General features: G+C 52.9%; 1 protein-coding gene across 9 annotated transcripts in view; it reads left to right on the forward strand.

The window, feature by feature from the left end:
• XPO6 (exportin 6) overlaps positions 1-21420 on the forward strand; it is a 104038-nt gene extending 82618 nt beyond the window's left edge. For all 9 annotated transcript variants that reach the window (XM_058711719.1, XM_058711716.1, XM_058711715.1 and 6 more), the window contains 11 exons: positions 1507-1599; positions 4151-4295; positions 6306-6452; positions 7365-7554; positions 12140-12295; positions 13363-13477; positions 13661-13832; positions 15170-15331; positions 17867-17965; positions 18098-18328; positions 20724-21420. In XM_058711719.1, the coding sequence (XP_058567702.1) occupies positions 1507-1599; positions 4151-4295; positions 6306-6452; positions 7365-7554; positions 12140-12295; positions 13363-13477; positions 13661-13832; positions 15170-15331; positions 17867-17965; positions 18098-18328; positions 20724-20825 (1612 nt within the window). In that variant the 3' untranslated portion in view covers positions 20826-21420. The remainder of the gene's footprint in view (positions 1-1506; positions 1600-4150; positions 4296-6305; positions 6453-7364; positions 7555-12139; positions 12296-13362; positions 13478-13660; positions 13833-15169; positions 15332-17866; positions 17966-18097; positions 18329-20723) is intronic.
• Positions 21421-23780: the final 2360 nt, after the last annotated feature.

Here is a 23780-nt window from a genome sequence, read left to right on the forward strand (position 1 = left end):
ACGTAGAAATCGTAAAAGACACGTTTAGAAGCCCATTTTCCGTGTAGAGTAGCACTAAAGAATGCTGGGGAACGCGAAAGCGGAATGTAAAGTCAAACACAGGGTGACTCCGCTTATGTGAGGCCCATGGAATAGTCCGGACCAGAGGGAAAGGGGAATGGCGGGGGCCGGGGCTGCGGCGGGGGATGGGGTTGCTCTTTCGTGGGTCCAGACTTAGAGTTTTATAGGACGAAAAGGTAAAGGAGACAGGAGCGCGTGTATTCAGTGCCACTAAATAAATGTATACCTACTTTGTGAATGTGAAGAATGGAGAACAGTTTAAAGAGTTAAACACCGGGTGCATGTGGGTATGTCGCTTACGTATCACCCCGGCCCCTTTCCAGAGCTTCCAGTCGAGAACCCTTGCTACTTTCACCCTCACTTTCTGACTGCTTCCTGACCCTCAGTACTTTGGGACTCAAGCTTGTGGTTTTCTAGTGAAGTCCCGCTTTCTGGTCCCTTCAGAGAGCAGCACTTTCCAGAGTGTGGTCCACGCGCACGGAGCCCCAGGATGTTTCCAGAGATGCAGATTTCCAGGCTCCTCCTTGCAGCTGCAGGGTCGGTCTGTGGGGTTGGACCAGGGAGCCTGCACTGTGACAGGTTCCCCAGTTGAGTCTTCGGCTCGGTGAAGTTTGAGAAGCTCTGTGCCGTGGCACCGAGGGAGAGAAACACCCACTGTCTTCCCTGGCGCCTGCCTCAGACCTGCTCCCAGGCTTCCTTAAAGAGCAGGCACGGGGAGAGCTTCGCTGCGTCTCCGGCTTCTTCCCTTTGCTCAGAAAGGAGCATCCATCTCTAACGAAAGAGGCATTTTCCGTTTCTCTGTACGGCCGGTTCTCCAGTTACTGGATTGAAGGCTTGTCTGCGTGCAGTGAGCCCTTGCGCCACCAGTGGGCGCAGCAGCTTGCTTCTGGAAGGATTGTGCTTCATGTCAAAAACCGTTCGATTTGTTCTCAAACCTTTTTTGCTTCGTGCCCTGCCCTCTCCCCCAAACATTTTATCATGAACATCTTCGAATCTTCAGGAAAGTTGAAAAATTATACAGGGACCACCCATATACCTGTCCCCTAGATTCTACAGTGAACATTTTGCTGTATTTTCTTTGTCATATATCTGTCCATCTGAAACATTTACTTGTCCAGAGTTTTTTCGTTGTGGTAAAATACACACCATGAAATATTTACTTCTTAGTCACTTTTATCGTATATATTATATCATCTTATATTTCCCTGTTAGATATTTATTTTGCATACAAAATTTTTTGATTCTGTAAGTCAGCTTTAGTTAGTGTCTTTATATAAATCTTCATGCACATCTCAGGTATCTTTGGGATAAAATTGAAGGTCTGGTCTTGATTCTTCTTTGGATGGAGAAAAGTCTGTCTTTGGGACCTTTGTTGGTACCTTGTCCATTTTGTCTATGTTAGCCCACAAGCTGAATGTTTTCTCTTACCTGCTTCTTTGCCAACAGGTTGGTCAAAGTCACTCTGTATGGATCTCAGATAAAATTGTACAACATTGAAACTGCTGTGCCGTCAGTACTGAAACCTGACCTCATTGATGTGTAAGTACAGAGTTAGCTGTTTGTGCGTTCTCAGGAGGGACCTTGTCCTCCGGCCCCCAGGAATTTTCTGGATAGAAGGGAACAGTTGTGCCTGCCATGAAGAGGAGAAAAACTGCCTCCTCCAAGCCTAGGCAGAGAGAAAGATTGATTGGGGGCAGGGGTGATTGGAGTAAGTGGAATTCATCAGGTAGATGAGAGCTGGGAGCAGAGGGTATGTGGGGTAGGCATTTCAGGGAGAAAGAACAGCATGAGCCAAGACAAAGATGTGTCGCAGAGCCCCATGATTAGGGGGTGGTGTGTGGTTTGTGTGGTGGGAGATGAGGCCGGATAGGCACGGTAGTACCATGGTGGAAACAGCTCGAGTGCGGTGAATCTTCTCCTGTGGGCCAGTGACTGCAACTGTAGGGCCCAGAGAATTACTTGGGGAACACATCCCATCAGAGATTCTGACTACAGCAGGATGCGGAAGGCTCGGGTATTTGCGGATTACGCAAGACCTCAGGCGATTCTGAAGAACATTCAGGGACCACACTTTGAGAAGCTTTCAGGACGGTGGGGAGCTATTAGGAAAGTGACTATGGAAGGGACAGCAGAATGGAGTCTGGAGGCGGGGCCACATCCCAGGGATCACACTGCCTGGAAGGCTTGCTCTGGACCGGAGCGGGCATTGGCGAACTATGGCCTGTACCGAATCCAGCCCACTGCCAGCTTTTGTAAATTAGGATTGGAGCACGGCCGGGCCCGTCCATTTACGTATCATCTATGCTGCCTTTGTGCCGCAGCGGCAGAGTGGCTGTGACAGAGTGTGTGTGGCCTGCAAAGCCTAAAATATTTTCACTCTGGTATTTGCAGAAAAAGTCTGCTGACCCCTGTTCCGGAGCAGTTCTTAAGCTGCAAATTAGGTAAATGATAGAAAGAGAGTCCTACCTGTTACTTTATAGTGGTTTAGGTTTTTTTTTTTCAGAGTGTGTGTATACACACACACACACACACACACACACACACGTATACATATATATACATACTTTTCCTTTTCGAGATTAGAGAAAGCTGTGAAGCTTCAGCCGAGAAAAATGCTAATTTGCTCATAAACACAACATTTTGCACACAATTTCAGGAAGTTTTGGAGCCCCTCCCTTTAAGCCTTACGGAGCTCTGTAAATGTGATAGATTGATTAAAATTCCTAGACTCCAAAGGCTGACTTTCAGAGCTTAAAAGTTAAGTCAGTGCATTCTAAATGTAAAATACAAAATAACGGCTTGAAAAAGTTCACACCTGTAGAAAAGGGGAAAAACAGAATGAACACCCTATACTCTCAAGCTAGATTCATCAGTTATAGATATTTTGCCACATTTGCTTTTGTTTCTCACGCTTCCTTTTTGTTTATACAGGTGAACACACACACACTATTTTTTTGTAAGTAAACTGAAAATAAATTGCAAACATGTCACTTCACCTATAAACTCTTGAGCACATATCTCTGGGAACAAGGTCCTCCTCCTACATAACCATAATACGATTATCAATACTCTGAGACTTTCATGGATGCCGTAATATCTGGGGTTTTTAAGAGTGTATATGTATATATTTTTCCATACTCTAATTTCTCCAGTTGCCTCAGAAGTGTCCTTCTTTCTTTGGATCCAATGTCTAACTAATCATGAATCCCATATTACATTTCTCTCCCATAATCTAGATCAGCTCCCCAGACTGTACATGTTGGTGGGAGGGAGGGACAGGAGGAGAGTCAGATGAGGGAAAGAGAAATGGAGTTTTGGGGGAGATTTAGGTCTTAATTTTTTTGTTTTTAAATGTTCACTTAATTTTGAGAGAGAGAGAGAGAGAGTGCAAGCGGGAGAGGAGCAGAGAGAGAGAGGGAAAGAGAGAGGATCCCAAGTAGGCTCTCTGCGCTGTCAGCACGGAGCCTGATGCGGGCCTTGAAGTCACAAACCGTGAGGTCATGACCTGAGCCCACATCAAGAGTCAGACACTGAACCGACTGAGCCACCCAGGCACCCTCTTAATTTTTTTTCCTAAGGAAAATCTTAAAAATCGAAATTTGTCTGGTTGTTGATCTGTATGAGATCGATGGTCAACATTTTTCGCGAGAACACTAGATAGGTGGCGGTGTGCCCTTCTTGTGTCCTGTCTGAGGCGCTTGAGGTCAACTTGCCACCCGGTTGGTGGCGACCAGTTTGATTTCCACGTGGTGTCTGCCTGAATCCTAGCTCTGTCCCCTAAAAAAGGTCCTAGGAGCGGTGAGACCCCTAAGTCCCCAGGCTCTTGTTTCCTAAAATTCGTCGTCCACTAAAAGCCGTAGCTTCATAGAGAACTGACTGCTCTCTGTGTCACAGGAAGTGGTGGCAACATTTAGATGATGAGTTTTGATTTTTAGGTCCTACCTGAGCGAGTACGTGATTTCTGTGCCGTCTCGCGTGTCTTAGAACGGTAAATGCAATGAGTGGAATCCTTACTTGCTGTGGACACAAGTTTAATGCTCATATGTCTTGACCTTAACCTTTGAAATCGCATCTTCTCTCCCCTTTGCAGGCACGCCCAGTCCCTGGCTGCTCTCCAGGCGTACTCTCACTGGCTAGCGCAGTACTGCAGCGAAGCTCATCGGCAGAACACACAGCAGTTTGTCACGCTCGTCTCCACCACCATGGATGCCGTCACACCTCTGATCAGCACCAAGGTCCTAAGGCAGCAAGGGCTACGCTTTTTAAGTTTGTTTATTGGGGGGGTGGGGGGGGGCGAGGGAGAACATCGAGCAGGCTCCGCACTGTTACCGCGGAGCCTGACGTGGGTCTCGGCCCCACGAACCTCCAGGTCGTGGCCTGAGCCGAAATCGAGTTGGACACTTAACCAGCTGAGTCACCCAGGCGCCCAAGGGCTACGCTTTGTGTCTAAGTCCTTGTCCTTTTGTCCACATACCCACTTATTATAAAATCAAAATATCGCATGGTGTTAGACCCATAATTCTCAGCACTACCATAGAACCACGTGTCCTCTCATGTTCCTTTTGAGCTGTGGTCCATATAAACTCAAATGTAGCTTAAGTTTTTAATCTCAGTCCCACATGAATGCATGCTCATTGTGAAGAGGTTAAACACTATTTAAGTTATAGACCGAAAATTTATGGTACTCTTTAATCCCCCATTCTAAAACACTGCTGTTTGGTAGTGGGAATGTTTTATAATTCTCCTGTTGATGGAAATTAGTTCTTGGCATGTACAACCTTGTAGGATGGGTTCCGGAAAGTGAATTTACCGGGTCAAAGGTGCATCCAAGTAAATTTGACAGCTTCTACTCAGCTGTCCTTTGAGAAAACCATCAGTTTATATTATGGAGCGTATAGGTGTTCGTCTTTTTTGTTTGTTTGTTTGTTTGTTTGTTTGTTTGTTTGTTTGTTTGTTAAATGTTTATTTGCTTTGAGAGTGTAAGTGTGGGAGGGTCAGAAGGAGGAGAATCCCAAGCAGTCTCCGAGCTGTCAGCGCAGAGCCCGACTTGGAGCTCTGTCATGTGAACCACGAGATCATGACGTGAGCTGAGATCAAGAGTTGGACAAGCAACCAACTGGGCCCTGTCTTTTTGTAGTCTTAATCTACGTAGCGTTCTGTCCTCCTCTTAACAGTGTATTGATTTCCATAAGGTTTTGTTTAGCTTGTTAAAAAATTTTTTTTGATGTTTAGTTTTGAGAGAGAGAGAGAGTGTGTGAGCGAGGGAGGGGCAGAGAGAGAGGGAGACGCAGAATCTGCAGCAGGCTCCAGGCTCCGAGCTGTCGGCACAGAGCCCGATGTACTCACAGTACCCATGAACTATGAGCTCATGACCTGAGCGGAAGTCAGATGCTTAATCAGTTGAGCCACCCAGGTGCCCCAGGTTTTGTTCAGTTTGTGATTGTAATTTGTAAATGAGTTACAATATCCCACGAGGGGGGATTTATATAATTTATGATGTATCCAGCCATTGCTGGACTTTAATGTTGCCTGCATTTGAAAAAAATCACCATAGATCCTTCTGAAATGCACGTATGCACTTAGCTTTATCCTCTTAGGTGATTTTCTTAAAGCGGGATTAAAGGTTAAAGGTTAGGGATAATGTGTGGTTCTAGGAAATTCTAGTAATATTTCTTTCGAAAGTAACTGCATGCCCGTGACTCTTTGGTGTGCTGTTTTTTACCAGTCTTACCAGCATTAGGTCGTATCTATAAAGAGTTTTCTCTTTTGCTAATTTGAAAAGGGCAGATGGTCCTCGAACCAGGTTTTTGATTGGCACGTGGAGGGGAGGAAGCAGGAGAGCCTGGCGTGACCGGTTGAGTGTTGGAAGGCGGGTGGAGAGAAACGTTGGCTTGGTTGGAGCGGCAGGAGTGAGGTGAACAATCCCGAGTAGTTTGAATGACAGGCCAAGGAGTCTGCCGTGGAATTTTTGGAGCTGAGAAGCGATCGCGCCCAGAGGTGCCAGCGACTAAGGACAGGAGGAACTGGAGGTGGCGCTCCCGGCGTGAGGTCAGGAGCTGCGACGTGGCACAGAGGAGCGTGCCTCGTGCTGGGCGCCGTCCCCGGAAACTTCTTGGACACAGAGCCCGAGTTATGTGCAACGACGGCCCGGCAGCAGATCTGGCTTGCGACTGCCTCGTCGCAGTTCTTTGAATCGCAGCCTCGCGGGAGAGCTAGTGAACCGACACGTTCTCTTCTGTCTCCAGGTCCAAGACAAGTTGCTGCTATCTGCGTGCCACTTACTGGTCTCACTGGCCACCACCGTGCGGCCCGTCTTTCTGATCAGCATCCCCGCGGTGCAGAAAGTGTTCAACAGAATCACCGATGCCTCTGCTCAGCGACTCGTCGATAAGGTGAGACCCCAGGGCCACGCTGCATGGGCCCTGGAGCCGCGAGGCTGAGCGAGAGCAGTCTGGCCTTTCTTTCGCACTCGGAGCTCACGGGCTGTGCCGCCAGAGATGGTTTTTCCTCCCCAGGTGGCACTTAGGGCAGCCTCCGTGCCCTGTCGTCAGGCCCTTCCCGACGCAGTCGGGCGGTGTGCAGATCAGGACGTAAAAGACCCTCCCGATAGGTGCTGAGGTGGCGCTGCTTTGAGAGCCAGCGATTTGGCTGGTGTCAGCGTCTTCTTTGCATTCCTTTTGGTTTAAAACAGTCCGTTGTCACGTTTGTTTTCTTAGGGTTGAGAAGCTCCAGACAAGGATTTTCACAAAATCCTTCAGGAGGCTCAGGCTGGAAGTTTAAAAACCAACAAGACACAGGTGGCGTCCGAGGGGAGTCGGAGCAGTTACTTGGGCGCGCCCGGGGTGGCACAGTATTGCTTTTGACCTGGCGCCAAAGGCACATTGATCGCGAGAGGTTCTCGGCAGCCTCTCTCTCTCTCAGCCCTGTTCTCAGCGGCTCCTCCGAGGGTGTTGGGAGGCAGCAGCTAAGGGACCGGTTAGACCGAGCGTCTGCAGTGACTGTGACTCCCCCGCCCTGTAATGCTGCAGGTACCAGAGTAGAGGGGCAGTGACAGCACCGGGAAATGACATTCCAGGATGGGGCCTGGAACGCGCTGGAACCAGGCGTGGTGTTTTTGCTTCACTTCCGCTTTCCTCCCTGCCTTACCTTAGATTTGGACCGAAGCGTCAGGCCCAGCCTGTGGGAGAGGAGCCCGGAGGCCTGAGCCCCGCGTGCGCCCTGGGTGCCCAGGCTGCGTCCAGTGCAGCGGCTGTTGCTCTTAACCCTCTGATGGGTACCTGGGGCGGGGGGGTGGTCTCTTCCAGGCTCAGGTGTTGGTGTGCCGAGCCCTCTCTAACATCCTGCTGCTTCCGTGGCCAAACCTGCCTGAGAATGAGCAGCAGTGGCCCGTGCGTTCCATCAACCACGCCAGCCTCGTCTCCGCACTCTCACGGGACTATCGCGATCTGAAACCCAGTGCTGCGGCCCCCCAGAGGAAGATGCCACTGGAGGACAGTAAGTGTCCCAGAGCCGGGGACGGCCCGGGGGGACAGGTGGGCCAGGCGCTGTCTTCCTTTGTGGCCGATGAGGCATTCGTTCATCTGTCCGTAGTCCCTCAGCTGCAAATTGGGAGAGCCAGCTTTCTTTCGGCGGTAGAAGCCGCTTCTCTGTGGGATTCTGTGAACGCGTCAGCTGGACCTACTTCCTGAATGTGGGACGCCCCTTCTCTTAGTTAACATGTCAAAAATAAGAAAACCGTCAATGGTGCCTTCCTTGGATAAAAAAATGTACTGTACAGGGACCGATCCGTTTCAGATACTCATATAAGCAATCAAAGCAATTCACTGGGAAGAGCAGATCTAAGAACTGTCTTTTGAAACTATTTTTAACCTTTCTCCAAATGCGTGTATTTCAGAGGCTTTGAAAGAACTTGGTATCTTCACAAATGGCACTTCAAGTTTAATTATTTATATTAAAAAGGGAGAGAAAAATGAATCAAGAGAACTCAGTTCAAGTAGAAGGCATCAGATTTCTCTGATGTACAAATTTTATAGTACGTGTTAAAAAAAATACAGTATTTTCACAGTGAGAAAGTATTGGAACGTTATTGGATAACATCATTCATAGAATGTCAACAGATGTTAAAAATAGCAATAAATACCAGCATTTTTTAAAAAACATCATTTTCATAATCAGGGACATTATTACCATAATGCTTATTGTACAAAAATATTAGAATAGTATAAAGAAGGGGAAAACTCTTAAATCTCATTGGTTTTAGTATTTTAGAAAGTCACCCTTTTAATTCTCTCATTGTCATCCTTATTCTCTGTTCAAGTATGTCTTCTAGTTCTGGAGCTGCATGGGAGCAGCGGAGCTCGTGAGGGTGTACTGAGCGCTGGGCCCTTGCCTGGGCGGTCCTCTCTCCGCCATCACACCTCCGGCTGAGCCGGCACCAGCCTTCACGGTCCGGTGTTTGCCTGGTCCTGGGTCTCGGTGTTTTACATTCACTAATTCGTTGAATTTCCACATCAGCCTACGAGTTAGGCACTGTTGATTATCCTGATCTTATCCCTGGGGAAACTCGGGTAAGAGGAAGTCCTTGGCGCAGGGGTTACATACAGCTAGTGTGGAGTCGTGTTTCAGAAAATCTAGTGGTCTTTTGTCTCTTTATTTTACACGTGCTTATGTCGGTCAGCCAGCATGGGTTGGGTAGGTTTGCCCTGTGGTAACAAACAGTCCCCAAAGCGTAGTGGCTTAATCCAGGAGAAAGATGTATTTCTTGCTCACGCTGCATGTTCAGCTGGGGCCACGGGGGTTGGAGAACGTCCTGCTTATTTTCCTGGCAACTCAGCGACCCAGGCCGCTGAAGGCCGCCCCGCAGTCTGTGCTTACACGGGGACAGGGACGTGGGGGCTTATGCAGTGGCTCTTAAAGCACTGGTCTGCAGGTGACACCCATCATTTGTATCTCCGCTCACTTTTCGTCGGCCAGGGCATACGCTTCCACGGCAGAGCGGGTGCCACCACGTGCTGGAACTATTTGCTGAATAGAAGCCATGGTTCCCACGGTGCACAGACTTAGAGTAATGTCTGTGGGGTGTTTGCTGTGTGCCAGGCAGGGTCCCGGAACTTCATGTACGTTACGTCGTGCGGTCCTCCCTGCAGCCCTGTGAGGTTTGTCTTCTCCTCCTGCTGCAAGTGATCAAATCCAGGCCTGGAGTGTTTTTTCCCGTCCCAGTTTAGTACTTTGAAAAATTTTCAAACCTACAGAATAGTTGAAGGATGAAGCAAAGGAACAACTGTGTATCTTTCACTAGGATTTACCACTTGTTAGTATTTTGCCACACTCGTGCTTCCTCCCACCTCCCCACACACTTCCTCTTTTTAGCAGAGCCCTTTAAATAAAGGACGTTACCGACACTTTATCCTTGACACCTTAACCTTTGTCTTTGAGAACAAGGTGTTCTCTTCTGTAACCCAAACACCACAAATGCAGCCAAGTTGTGACATTACGGTAATGTCATTTAACACCTAGACCATGTTCAGGTTTTCCCCAGGTGTTACCAAAGTGGCCTTTTTTGCTTCTTAAAAAGTCCAAGATACAGCCAAGGAGCTTGTGTTCTGTTTGGTTGTCACGTCTCTGTTTGTTTATTTGAGAGAGCCAAGTGCAGAAGCGGGGGAGGGGCAGAGAGAGAGGGTGAGAGAAAATCCCAAGCAGGCTCTGCACCGTGAGTGCAGAGTCCCACATGGGGTTCCATCTCATGAACTGTGAGATCAAGACGTGAGCTGAAATCAAGTGTTGGACGCTCAACCTACTGAGCCACAGGTGCCCCTCTTCAGTCTTTTAATATAGAAAAGTATTCCTGGTTTTTTGTTTCTTCTGACATTGACAGTTTTGAAGAGTCCAAACCCATTTTCATGTAAAATGTCCCATAATCTTTTCTGTCTGATTGTTTCCAGCAGTTGGGGTGTGAATACGACCTGGGCAGTGACGTGTACCTCCCGTTGTGTCACTTCTGTGTGTCCCATTTTGGCATGCTCTCTGGGATCACTTGCTTTTTTTTTTTTTTTTTTTTTTTTTTTTTTAATTTTTGAGACAGAGACAGAGACAGAGCATGAACAGGGGAGGAGCAGAGAGAGAGGGAAACACAGAATCTGAAACAGGCTCCAGGCTCTGAGCTGTCAGCACAGAGCCCGACGCGGGGCTCGAACTCACAGACCGTGAGATCATGACCTGAGCTGAAGTCGGACGCTTAACCGACCAAGCCACCCAGGCGCCCCTGGGATCACTTGCTTTGAGCAGTGCCTGCCAGTCTCTCCGTTGTGAAGCGCCCTCCCCCCACCAGGCTCAGCAGGTGTAGGTTGTTCAGGATCAGAGAGAAGGTGGTGGGGTCGGGAGTCAGATCTGATTCTGAATGCTTCCAGATCCTTGTCCTGCACGACCTCACCCCTTTGTTCTGAAAAGCATTGTTTTTAATGATTTGATAACATCCTATTCCATGGAAGGTATCACACTTTATGTATCTCTCCTGTTACTACGTATTTAACGGTGCTTTCCGTTTGCTCTTGTACATTTTTATGAATACGCTTTGGTTCTTATTTCAGTTTCCTTACACATCAGAGGTCAAGTTTTGGTCTCTTAACTCTACTGGCTTTTCCCCCTAAACTGCTTTCCCTGTGCCTTGTGTCATCTTGGGGAAACGTCTGACCCGAGTGCAGTTTCCTGGCCCCGGTCCTTGTAGCAGCTGTGAGGGAGTGGCTCCTTCCATAGGATGCGTGTGCCCTGTGTGCACTTGCCGAGGTCCGTGTGGCTGGCCGTTAGAGAAGCAGGCCCGTCGTGAGCCATTCTTCTCTTTCATGCTCCGTCCTTTGAGTGAGGTGGTGGTCTCTCTCTGTCCACATTTTCAGATGAGGAGACAGAATCTAGTAGAGTCAGGAGTCAAACCTGCTCCTCTAGAGCATCTATTCCTTCTGCTTTATGTTTCTCTGGAAGCTGCTTCAGCCGCCGCAGAGGCTGGTGAGCTTGAGGGGCCAGGGCGACCCAGGGACCCCCACCAGGTAGAGGCCAGCCCTCAGCCCGGCTCTGGTTCCGCCCTCTGGAGCTCTGCCAGCGTTGAGTCTGCTGAGCTCAGGCTGAGCCATGGGGGTGCTTCTTAGGGCAGCCGGTGGGACGCTCCGTGTCTAAGGGGAGGAGCCAGCCCCACCAGTGCTGAGGAATGGTGACAGCTTCCCTGTGCTGGACCTTCCGATGTGCCAGGCACTGGGCTAGACACGTTCTCAACCTTGTCTCTCATCCTCGCGGCAGCCCCGTGAAGGTGGGGCTGTTGGCTGTTCCCGGTGTACTGACAAGGAGCCTGTCTGGGTGTAGGGCCGTCAAGTGCCCGTCTGTGGTTCCTATCCGGCACCTCTGATCAGGGCCCTTTCCGTGTCCTCTGAGCTCCTGCCCGTTTGCTGGCCACCACCTCTGCTTTCTCTGTGTTCCCTGAAGGCATCGCGTTTACATCGGGGTCTCATTAGAAGCGTATGTTGTTGATAACATCACACGATACCATGATAATCATATATATCGTCAGGCCCCAGGCCCAGTAGGATAAGGGGCGAACAGGCAGTTTATTCACGAACGTAGCAACAGTAGGTGGGCCAGCGGGGTGCTGGTGCCGATCGCCAGGCGGGGAGGTACACGTCGGGTGGAAGGGGTGTCGGATCTGCATGTGTCCTTTCTCGCCTGGGGTGATTACCTTGGGACGCCCAGTCTCACCCGTCTGTTCACCATCTCAGAGTCTAGACACCTAACTGGGGCCACGTTTTATCTTTTCCTCTGGGTGGCCTTGTTTCTGGTGGACAGAGGCAGAAGAGAGGCAAAAATCTGAGCAAGCAGGCGGCCAGAGTCCTGGCGGAAAAAAGAAGAAAGAAGAGGGTGTAGGGGGAGAGAGACGGGAGAGGTGGAGAAGCCCACGAAGAGAGACTGTGTTCGTTCAGCAAGGTTTCTGCGATTGCCCTCCGAATACTTCTGCGAATCTCGCCCCCTCCCGGGTATTCCCCGGCCCCCTGCTTTATCCTCCGACAAGTCATAACATGCACCGAATCTCGATTTGCAGCCAGAGTGATTATCCACCAGACGCTCAGTGTTTTAGAAGACATCGTGGACAGCGTCTCCGGGGAGTCCACCAAGTCCCGGCAGATCTGCTACCAGTCGCTGCAGGAATCCGTGCAAGTGTCCCTGGCCCTCTTTCCAGCTTTTATCCACCAGTCAGGTAGGAGCTGCTGGCAGGCGCCTGCAAGGCCCGGAGCCACTGCTCGGCTCGGCAGAACACAAGGGGCTGGCGGTGCAGGCCCGGGTTCTGAAGGCAGAGGGCAGGGACGCTCATGGGGGGGGGGGGGGGGGGGGGGTTGCTGAGGCCCCGTGGAGCCCTCACCTGGGCCTTGCACCTGTGTCGTGTGGCGCGGGGTCACTTGGGGCGTCTACCTGGGACTCGCTTCTAGTCTTTGCCTCCTCCCAGCGTGGCCACGAGTGGATGAGGTGCAGGGGGCTCTGTAAAGGAGGGGAAGGAACTTTTTCCCCCGAATGCTGCGTATTTCCTTAGATGGCAAGGTGGGTTTTGCCGACACGGTTCCCTCCCTCACCCGATAGAGGCTCTTTCTGGCTCTCGGGAGAGCGTTTACAGCAGCCTCGTCAGTCTTTGGAGAGGACTGTTGGGGCCTGTCAGTCAGCAAGCATTCACTGATTGCCTCTTGTAAGCAGAGTGTGTGAGGTTAGAGCCAGAGCACTGTACGAGATGATCGTTGAGATCTGCCAGTGGAACCGGAGGAAACGTAACCGACGTTTTTGGCAATTAGTCCCATTATTGGTCCATTAATGGTAACGGACCATTAATAATAGAGGGCCACGCAGCCTGAATACACCGTCATTATCCATTTTCAGCCACTTAACCCCTGACCCAAGTGCGGGGATTAGCGATCAGAGAGCAAAATGGCAGAAGCACTCAGGTGCTGACCCGGTTGAATCGCTCCGTCAGCGTGAGCACAAAATGGCCCGCCTGCAGTGAAAACTCGGTGTTGCTGGATGCCGGCTGGCGAGGGAGGCTTCGAGGTGACCTCCGCTTCCTCTAGTGAGCCGTTGTGAGCCAGAGGATCGCGAGGCCGGAGCCGTCGTCCCAGCATGTCCTCGGTCATCTCCCGCTTTGCATCACGGCTCCGATGGCGTTGGGGAAATTTCTTCCAGCAGGAAGCCTTCGGGAGAGAGGATAGTGCAGATTGAAAAAAGGAGGTCAGCCAGGCCCCGGGCTTCCACTTACCCTCGTGTGCTTGTGCCTCTGCTTAGATGTGACTGACGAGATGCTGAGCTTCTTCCTCACTCTGTTCCGAGGCCTTAGAGTACAGATGGGCGTGCCTTTCACGGAGCAGATCATCCAGACCTTCCTCAACATGTTTACCAGGTAACCAACCACAGATCCGCTGTCCGTGGCTTCCAGACTCCCAGGGGACAAGGAGGGGTGGGGCCGGCCACAAAACCTAGGACTTTCTGCTCCTTTCTCTTCACTTGCCGCGGGCGTTGGTTTTCATGCTGCCCGCCCCAGAGAGCATTTCTTTGGCTACTGCGTGCTTCCCCTTGTCTGCAGAGAACAGCTGGCCGAGAGCATCCTCCACGAAGGCAGCACTGGCTGCCGGGTGGTGGAGAAGTTCCTGAAGATCCTGCAGGTGGTGGTCCAGGAGCCTGGCCAGGTGTTCAAGCCTTTTCTCCCCAGCATCATCTCCCTGTGCATGGAGCAGGTGTATCCCATCATTGCCGAGGTATGAGGGGCTGGGGTGGTCCCCTGTGCTGCCTCGCTTCTGCAGCCGAGGAGGGAATGAGATAGTGAAGAAAATGCAGTGTTTTAAAGCTCACTTGTTATTTTTCTGTAAAATAATTTTTTCCAGGAAAGAATGCCTGTAGCTTGGTCCAGTCTTTTTGTATTGGTCGAGTTAATTGGAACTGGTCTAGGGAAAACACAGCAGGTTAAATGCGAGGCTGGTCGGCGAGTAAGATCAGCGTCCGTGGCAAATAGCTTCTAACTTTAGGTGAATATGTGGTTTTCTCCGGCAAACACCGTAACAAGACGTACTTGTTAAGACATACTAGTAAGCCCATGCACCGGTCTCAAGGATACGAGGCCAGTGCTTGGAACCATGTAGAAGTTTTGTTGTTAAAGAAACACTCCACATCCTTAGAAAACCTACATTCAGCATGACAAGATCCAGAATAAGTGTGAATTTAACTAAATTTTATGTGATGGTTAAGTAAGAGCTAACCTTTTTAAGTCCCCCAACTAAGGCTTAAGTGAGTGAGTTGCTTTGCATCGTTAAACACGCTTGGGCCCTGGAAGGATTCCTGCCATGGGAGCTGGTGCCCTCTGGTCCCAATTTAATTTTAGTCAAGGCTGAATTAAATATATCTGGGGCTTACAGTTTTGAATTCTACAGAGACATCTGGAATACCGTGACCTGGCATGCCCTCCAATGACTTGGAGATTTTTGGTTCAGTTAGAAAATACCGCTAAGCCTCCCCTCCTCCCAGAACCCTGCTGCTGGTGACCGGGGACACAGGCCCAGAGGGCGCTCAGCGCCACACGCTGCCTCCTCCAAGGTCCCCTGACGCTGCTTTCTGTGCCTTCCAGGTGCTCTGTGACTCCTCTTCCGTAGACGGCAAAACTGCTTTTAAAGCTTCTTACTTGTCTTACATGGGGTCAACAGGTTAGCTGGGACAGCGGTTTTTATCCTGGGGGAAGGAACAACACAGCCAAGAAGAGGTGACAGATCGGATCAGCTGCTTTCTAAACAGGAAACCCATATCGCTCATTGTGCTGCCATTTGGTAGCCGTTTTTTCCTGGCTTAGAGGGCTGAGGGTTTCCCTCAGAAAAAGGGTACCGACCCTGGCACTGACCCGGGCATCGTGTCCCTGCGGAAGTACACCTGGTTTGAACTGCTGGCCTGAAGGGGACTGGACCAGACGGCAGCGTGGGGGGACACTGACACTCTGCTTGCTGTTATCAGGCGTTGCCCGGGCCTCCTTGCTGCTCGGAGCTGAGGCTGTGAGCGGCCCCCCTGAGCCGCAGGAAGGGAAGGTTTGAGGGTCTGTGTGTCTCCACAGCGCCCCTCCCCTGATGTGAAGGCTGAGCTGTTTGAGCTCCTGTTCCGGACGCTCCATCACAACTGGAGGTACTTCTTCAAGTCCGCTGTCCTGGCCAGTGTCCAGAGGGGGATCGCTGAGGAGCAGATGGAGAATGAGCCTCAGTTCAGTGCCATCATGCAGGTAACGTGCTGGCAAAGCCGGTGAGGCTGCCGTGTGATCCCGGGACGGACAGGCCTCATCCTGGACACCAGCTGGGGCCACTGGCTGGCCGTCCCTTGGTTTGCTTCCCTGACATATGGGGAAGCCAGGTCGTCTTGGGTCGAAGCTTGGTTACTGCCTCTTGCGACCTAGGAAGTTAATTAACTTCTTGGAGCCCCAGTCTCTCCCATCATCAAGTGGGGAGAATGCTGCTTATCTGATGGGTTTATTGTGAGGTTGGATGAGTTAGCGTATGCTCAGCAGCTGGCAGTTGTGTTTCCCAAGTGTGAGGGGACTGCCTGCCGTCAGCACAGCTGTCGAGGCCTCCTTGACTGGGAGCTGAGTGGAGTCTCTTGGGGAGACTCCCCCTTGGAGAGGGACCCAGTGATCTGCATTTTTAAAAGATCATTCAGGGGGCGTCTGGGTGGCTCAGTCGGTTGAGCGTCCGACTTCGGCTCAGGTCATGATCTCGCGGTTCGTGAGTTCTAGCCCCGCGTCGGGCTCTGTGCCGACAGCTCGGAGCCTGGAGCCTGCTTCGGATTCTGTGTCTTGCTCTCTGTCTGCCCCTCCCCTGCTCATGCTCTCTCTCTGTCTCAAAAATAAATAAAACATTAAAATAAATAAATAAATTAATTAATTAATTAAAAAAAAAAAAAGATCATTCTGGCCCGTACCGCACTATACGGGTGGAACACCGCCCTGTGAAGCAAGTGGTCTCCCGCCGTGGGAGGCTAGGGCGGCCAGGCTGCCTCGTGGCTGCTTTCCGGCACTATCCTCATTCTGCACTGGATCGTAGAACTTTTTGTTCTAAGCCTAGGTTGGAGTAGAGGGTTCTCCTTTTGTTTGTTTCAGTGCAGGGTTTTCTTCACAGCATGGGCAAAGGGATTCTCCCCTTACCCCCTTGAGCCCCCAGTCGGCACACAGGCACACGCTCCCAGTGTGGAGAGTCTGGATGAGCACGAGCCCTACACCTGGTCTCCTGCTGCCCTTCTGTCTCCGGTGGGGCCTTGGGTGTGGAGTATTCAAGTGTTTGCTCCCCTCCTATCCCCCTCTTCAGCCTTGCTTTTAAGCCTTCTTGGTGATGGCTGGCCCCCTGCTCGGGACTGGTAAAAGCCAGTTTGGAAGACGGCTTCACAGTCTGGCAGCTTCCTGACCAACAATCCTACATCTAAGCATTTTACTTAAGATCAATGAAAACATATTCATGCCACGTGTCCACGGGTGTTTATAGTGGCTTTTTTCATAATTGCCCAAATCTGGAGACAATCCAGATATCCATCATCTGGTGAGTGGGTAAACTGAGGCACACGCATATAATGGACTGCTACTTGACAGTAAAAAGGAACATTCTTACACCAACACCAACATAGGTCACGTTGTGCTGGGTGAGAAGCCAGACCCAAAAGGCTACAATGCCATATGATTCCATTACATCATATAACATTCTGGAAAAGGCAAAACTGGAGGGACCGAGAATGAGCAGTGGTCGCCCAGGGGCAGGGGAGAAGGCTGACTACTAGTGGAGACACCAGGGACACTTTTGAGGGGTGGGGGGAGATGGAAATGTGTGCTTTGATTGTCATGGTGGTTAGATGACCCTGTACCAGTCACTCGGCAGTGCACCCCGAAAGAGGGAGTTTTTCTGTGTCACACACTTCAGGAAACCCAACTTAAAAAAGTAAATAAAACATTGGGCATCATGGAGGTGTCACTGCTGTAGCAGGCATTATAAGACCCCCTTCTGGTAGCTCAGGGGCCTGGGGTCAGAATGACCGAGCAATCAGCAGCTTGTTAGGGGTGGGGGCTTGTACGTCATCCGCTTGGGGGTTGTTTTGGTCAGGTCCGGAGGGGAGTTTCTTTTTGCCCTTGAACTGATAGCTCATAGCCCAGAAATTACGAAGCAGTTTAAAACTTTGCTGTTGCTTAACCCCAAGCAGAGGCAGCTGGTCGAAGGAGCCTCCCAGGATTTGTGGTTTATAAGAGCTGGGACGCCGAGGAGAGGGTGGGCAGCTTCTCGCTACACAGGCAGAATCCATGAAGGGATCTGGAGGTTTATTCCAAAAGGCCAAGGTGAAACCAAGATGTGAAGTGAGGCCCAGTGGGGAGGACTTAAGAGCTAAGACTAGGGGCGCCTGGGTGGCGCAGTTAGTTAAGCGTCCGACTTCGGCTCAGGTCATGATCTCCCCGCTTGTGAGTTCGAGCCTGGTGTCAGAACTCAGAGCCTGGAGCCTGCTTTGGATTCTGTGTCTCCGTCTGTCTCTGTTCCTCCCCCACTCGTGCGCCCCCCCCCCTCCCCCGCCCAAATAAACATTAAAAAAAAAAAAAAAGAGCTAAGGCTACACAGGAACATTCCAAGATCTGAGCAGAAGAATCAAGGCAGTGGATACCCTGCCCCTGCGGTGGGCATGAGGAACTGCCTGTGGCACGCCCATTCTTTTGGTGTGGGGCGGGGGCCCTTGAGGGCCTGGTCTGAGGTGGTTTAAATGGTGCTTACAACAACAGTGGTCTTATTTCTAGGCTTTCGGACAGTCCTTTCTCCAGCCTGATATCCACCTATTTAAACAAAATCTCTTCTACTTGGAGACTCTCAACACCAAGCAGAAGCTATACCACAAGGTCAGTGCCCCCTCTCGGGAAGGACCCTTCGTCAGAGCTGCCCCGGGGGCGGGCGGAGTCCCACCCTCCTCAAGGCCCCAGGGGCAGAGCAGGCCCTCGTGCCCTGGCTTACCCAGGCCTCTCTGTCTGCAGAAGATCTTCCGGACCACCATGCTGTTTCAGTTTGTGAACGTGCTGCTACAGGTCCTGGTTCACAAGTCCCACGACCTTCTGCAGGAGGAGATCGGCATCGCCATTTACAACATGGCCTCTGTGGACTTTGATGGCTTCTTTGCAGCCTTCCTCCCAGAGTTTCTGACCAGCTGTGATGGCGTGGATGCCAACCAGAAAAATGTGCTGGGGCGGAATTTCAAGATGGATCGGGTGAGGAGAGAGAGGCCAGGCTAAAGGGAGGACGGGCCAGGGCTCACACGCCTGGGGCCTGCTCAGGGAGGAAGGGGCAGTGGTCTGTACCCGCCGGTGGCTCCTGAACGACTTGGTGCCGCGGCTGGACGCAGGGGCACACGCCTCCCCCGGTGTGTGTTCTTCACGTCTGCCCCTGGGCCCCGGCCCCAGCAGTCCGGACGCTGTTCCCTCACGGGTCGTGAACTCGCAGACAGGCTGCGAAGACTGGTGCTCGGGAGTCTCTGAGTCCCCAGAGTTCGAGATGGGCACCTGGGCTCTCCCCAGGCCTCCCGGTTCAGTGTGGGCTGACCTGCTGCCGCGTCCTGGGAGGAGCCCCTGCAGCACTCCCCCTTGTCCCCCTCGCTGCCCGCTCAGGGAACGTGGTGCGAGGGTGGGCTCTGTGGCCCCCCCGTGCAGCACCTTGGGTGGCTGTGGGTGCACACGGAGCCAGCGCTGCCCATGTGTCCGGGCCCCGTGGCACCCGGCTTCTGTCCCGGCGCCTCCCTCCTGGGCACTCACCTGCCCTGCTTACTCTCTCAGCCGTTAGGTTTCTTCGCTTGCCCGATAGGCTTTTCCTGGAACTCTTCCCACGGAACAAGTCCTTTTTGTCCTTCACCACCTGACACGTGGCAAGATGAAATCTTTCTCCCACGTCCTCATGCGTCCCTGCCTTGCCTCCCACCCTGGAGCAGCCTGCCCACGGTTCCCCTTTAGTGTTCAGATTTACACATCGCTCGCTGGAGCAGACTCCTCTCACCGCTTGCCCGTCTCGTCTGTGACGTGTGTCAGGATAGTGCTTTCTTAGACTCAGGTCCTCTTTTCCCTTGTCTTGGAATCTTTCTCTCTGGGATGTCTTGTTCCCTCCTAAACTTTTTCTTAAAGTTCACTTGGGTATTTTTCCTTCCTTTTCCTGGAGACCACATCCTGATATTTAACTGTCAGTTTCTAGTGATGTCATTGTCAGCCAGCTTCTCGATTGAAAGCCGGGCTTCCAAATCTATATATGCATCAGTGCACCTGGGGTGCTTATGAAACACACAGGAACATATTCTTGTATCCTCCCCCAGGAAATTTGAATTTGGCATTTGGGAGCCACTGATCTAAAGAGACACCCCTTGGTTTGTTTTCTGGAGGATGAGTAAAGGAATCAGTGCCTCCACTCACCAGTTCCCTCTGTACCTGAAGTTGGCTGCCTCTCGGCCCGGAGAGGGTGTTGGGGCTCAGTCCCTCCCTGCTTCAGAGGAGCCTCCCTGGGAAGACAGGCGGTGGCGCCCTCCGTGGATGACGCCGGGCCAGCCAAGTCACATGTCCTGGCTCTCGTGAGCCTTCCAGCAGCCTTCTGAAGTGTATACAGGTCTTGTTGTTAATCCCATTTCACAGATGAGCCCAGGCTCCGCAGGGTCATCCGTTAGTTGGCAGTTCAGAGCCTGGGAACGCTAGAGCCGGGAAGCAGGATCCCTCGGCTGGGCCTTCTCACTCGGGAGCCGGTTTGTACTGCCCACGCACAGGGGGAGCCGAGGGCGGCTCGACAGCGATGAGCAGGGGTGCTGGCCTGGGCAGCTGGGGCCTTTTTAGAAGAGGCAGGCTTTGAGCGGAGGCCGAAGAGGACAGATTAGTGGGGGTGAGGCGTGGGTGGGCGAGGGGAGCTGTCGGTGGCTTCAGCCGTTTCCGGAACCCGCCCTGCCACTGGGCTTTCAGAAGGCGTGCACTCGCTCTGTGGCAGGCACCGTTGGGGTCACTCCGCATTTGGACCTGCGCTCTGGCCACCGGTGATCCCGGCCTAAAGATGAGGGGGCTGACCCCCGTGCTCTTGTTGTGGCCTCTGGTGGGGTCTGGGTTCCGGCTGCGAGGGGCCCTCTCAATGGGTGTCTGCAGCCCGTGGGTGCCGCCGATGCGTCCCTGCTGACTGGTCGGGCCCGCCTGGGGCCCGGGCGGGGGTGGACTCTGTGGACGTGGCTTGGCCGTGGCGAAGGAGAGGTGTGCGTTGGCAGGCGTGCCCCCGTGCACGAGCGAGTCCGGTCTGGACCCCCTCCCTGCTTTCTGTGTAACCTGGGGCAAGTTCCGCGATCGCTGTGCGCTTCGCTGTCTTCACCCTTACACCACACACGGTGGTGTGAACGCACCGTGCGTCGCGGGCTTGGGTGGGGCTCGAGGGGGTGGGTCCCTGAGCGGATGCGCAGGCCTGCACGTGGGGAGCGCCGGGGGGGGGGGGGGGGGGGCGTTTGCTCCGCTTCTGGCTCTCCCGCAGCGCCTGTGCTGACACGGTGCGGGGAGGCGTAGAAGGTTCGAGCGTGCTGGGACGGGAGTGGCGGGGGCTGGGGTTGAGCCGGGGTGCGGGGTGGGGCTGGGCTGCAGCTGTGCCCCTGCCTTCCAGGACCTGCCCTCGTTCACCCAGAACGTGCACAGGCTGGTCAACGACCTGCGCTACTACAGACTGTGCAACGACAGCCTGCCCCCCGGCACTGTGAAGCTTTAGGCGCGGCCGCCCGCTGCCACGGGACACACCTGCTGCTGCCACCGCCTCCGCCCTCCGCCCTCCGCCACAGGCGCCCCCTCACGGGCCTCGCCGCTCCTCGGATTCCCGCACCCTGACCGGCTACCTGCCCCCCGCTCCTCCACGCCCCCCTCCCGCCGCCCACCCAGCCGACCCGGCTTCGGGGTGCCCCTCAGCGCTGGCTGGGGTGCCCCCGGACGTCAGGGGCGGGCGAGGGGCTCCTGCGCCCAGGCACCAGGGAGGCCCCGGGGAATCCTGTGGGCCGTCCGCGCACCTCCCGAGGACACCAGCCGTGAGGCAGAAGCGCCGGGGACCGCTCGTGACAGTGCCACCTTCTCACCATTCCGCCCCCACCCACCCCGCCCGGCTGGCGGCGGAGAGGCCTGACGCGGGACTATCTGGGCGCTTCTGCCCAGCCTCTCCCGCCCTCCCCTCCGATTGCCTTGAAGTCTCTGCGTTTTGTCAGAGATTCGCAGACTTGTGGGTTTTTGTTCCCGTTTTCTCATCATTCCATTGTGATACTAAGAAACTAAGAAGCTTAATGAAAAATAAAATGCTTATGTTGTTGTTATAGAAACGCTGGTCAGGGAGCGTCTTTCCACTCGGGGCCTCCCTGGGCCAGCGTGCGGGTGGAGGACATCCTGGTGCGGAGCAGGGCAGTGAGGGGCGTGGGACTGTGCCGGGGGAGCGCGCACACAGGAGGGCCGCCTGGACAGCCTCTCAGTGAAGCGGCCGAAGGACACGGGACCCCCGGTTCTCTGGGGCAGAGGGCGGGAGCTGACTCTTACAGGTCACCCGGTGGCGGGGGTGGGGGTGGAGTCCACGTGGGGTCCAACACCCCTGCTCCTCAGGCTCGGGATCCCGTTCCTCTCCTCCTCGAGAATGGATCCTTTCTAGACACCCAGGCAGGAGTTGCCCCTCTGTGGCCCAAAGTCTCGCCTGAGGTCAGCAAAGAGGCGGAGGTCTCAACAGGTGGCTCATCTGAGAGGCGGTGGTTGCAGGGGAGAGGAGGGAGGCTGTAGCGGGGTGGCCCTCGGGGCCGGTTGGTGGGTCTGAGAGCTGGGCCTTGTCCAGCCGCTATTCGCATGTGGAAGTGGTGCTTGTCCCGAAGTTTCTGGGATAGCGCGTCAGCAGCTCCTCTTGCCTTGAGGGTCATAGCGACCAGTCTGACGGCACTAGACATTTTTTTTTTAATTTAATTTTTTAAAAATGTTTAATTTTTTAAATGTTTTTATTTATTTTTCAAACAGAGACAGAGCATGAGCAGGGGAGGGGCAGAGAGAGAGGGAGACACAGAATCGGAAGCAGGCTCCACGCTCTGAGCTGTCAGCACAGAGCCCGACGCGGGGCTCGAACTCATGGAGGAGTGTGAGATCATGACCTGAGCTGAAGTTGGTCGCTTAACCGACCGAGACACCCAGGCGCCCCTTTAATTTTATTTTTAAGTAATCTCTACACCCAGCGTGGAGCTCGAACCTACAGCTCCCAAGATGAATAGCCTCAGGCTCCACTGACCGAGCCAGACAGGCGCCCCGGGACTCGGCTAGATTCTGACGTGGAATCCCACACCTGGCAGGAAGAGGCTTGCGCACCCAAAGTGAGAGTGGCCACTGGCTTGTTGGTAGGACTGGGGAGGAAGGGCTTCTACTTCTGAGGCCTTTACAAGGACCACTTGCAGGGGTGAGGGGCCCCGGGGGCCCTGGGTGGTACGTGTGTGTGCGCCTGTGTGTGCGTGATGTGGCCCCTTGCTCCGTGTCGGTCACAAGCCTCCCAGTTACAGCTAGCCCCACTTCAGAGTTCGGAGAGGAGGAATTTGAAACTCCGGTCGCTCTTTTGCAGAAAAGAATTAACATCCAATTATTCCTGGGCTATAAATACCACCTCACCTGCCCGTGAGGGGAGGCCAGAGTGTGGTCTGTGCCTGAGCCAATGAAAGGGCTTTTTGAATGCCTTGCAGATGGAAGGGGTGAAGGGATGGGGTCTGCCGCCCGAGAGCTGTACCCTTGGACAGAACTCGAGGCAGGATTTGGGGTGGGAGAGGAGAGGCCGTGGGGAGTAAGGTGGGCCCAGATGGGGGATTTTTGTTCCAATTCTGCTGGACGTGGCCCCAGCTGTGTGCATTGTAGTGAGCTCCCCGTCCTTGGAGGTGTGCAAGCAGAGTCTGGGCGACCTGCAGAAAGGGTCTGCCCCCTTCGTCGTCATCCTCTGACTTGCATCTGATCCCTCTTGTCTGCAGTGGCTCTCCCGCCCCCCTCCGTGGGCACAAGAGCAGGCCTTAAGAAGTGTGGCTGGAATTGGGTGCATTCTCAGGCCCTTGACAAGCCCAGAGACTGTCTGCATTCTGAGGGAGGGGACAGGGAAAGGCCAGACACGGACAGCAGTGAGCCTTTAGGTCAGTCTTGGCTGGGGACTGGTAACAGCTTCCCGAATTCCAGCATTTTCTGCCACTCGCCTGCCATTGGCCTCAGACAGTGGAGGGTCGACTTTTTTTTCAATAGCCTTTTTTTTTCTCCTGAGTAAAATATTGTAGTAAAAAATGTAGAAAGCTTAAAAAAAGGCATCTGATCAGAGAAAACCACTGTTAATATTTTGGTGAATTTTCTTTCCCACGTGTGGACAAACACATGTTTTTGCTTTTCCTTTATTTTTGGTTTTGTAAAAGCGAGTTCGTGTTGTAGTGCAGCCTCTCTTGTTCACTTGACACGTTGTGACCGTTTTACTTACTATTCTAGTAAAACATGATTTTTAATGGCAGATGGCATTTCACGGACACGCTTCGTTTATGGGGTTCCTTATTCTCAATGATGCGCTGTGGACATTCTCACACGTAAATTTCAGCGCTTGTCTATTTCCATAGGTTCGGTTCCCTCACGCGAAGCTGGCGGCACAAACGTTCTCGACTTGTGACAGGTTTTGCTGGGCCTGGTTTCTCTTCGG

The sequence above is a fragment of the Neofelis nebulosa genome, chromosome 18, assembly GCF_028018385.1.
Source record: "Neofelis nebulosa isolate mNeoNeb1 chromosome 18, mNeoNeb1.pri, whole genome shotgun sequence".
Lineage (NCBI taxonomy): Eukaryota > Metazoa > Chordata > Mammalia > Carnivora > Felidae > Neofelis > Neofelis nebulosa.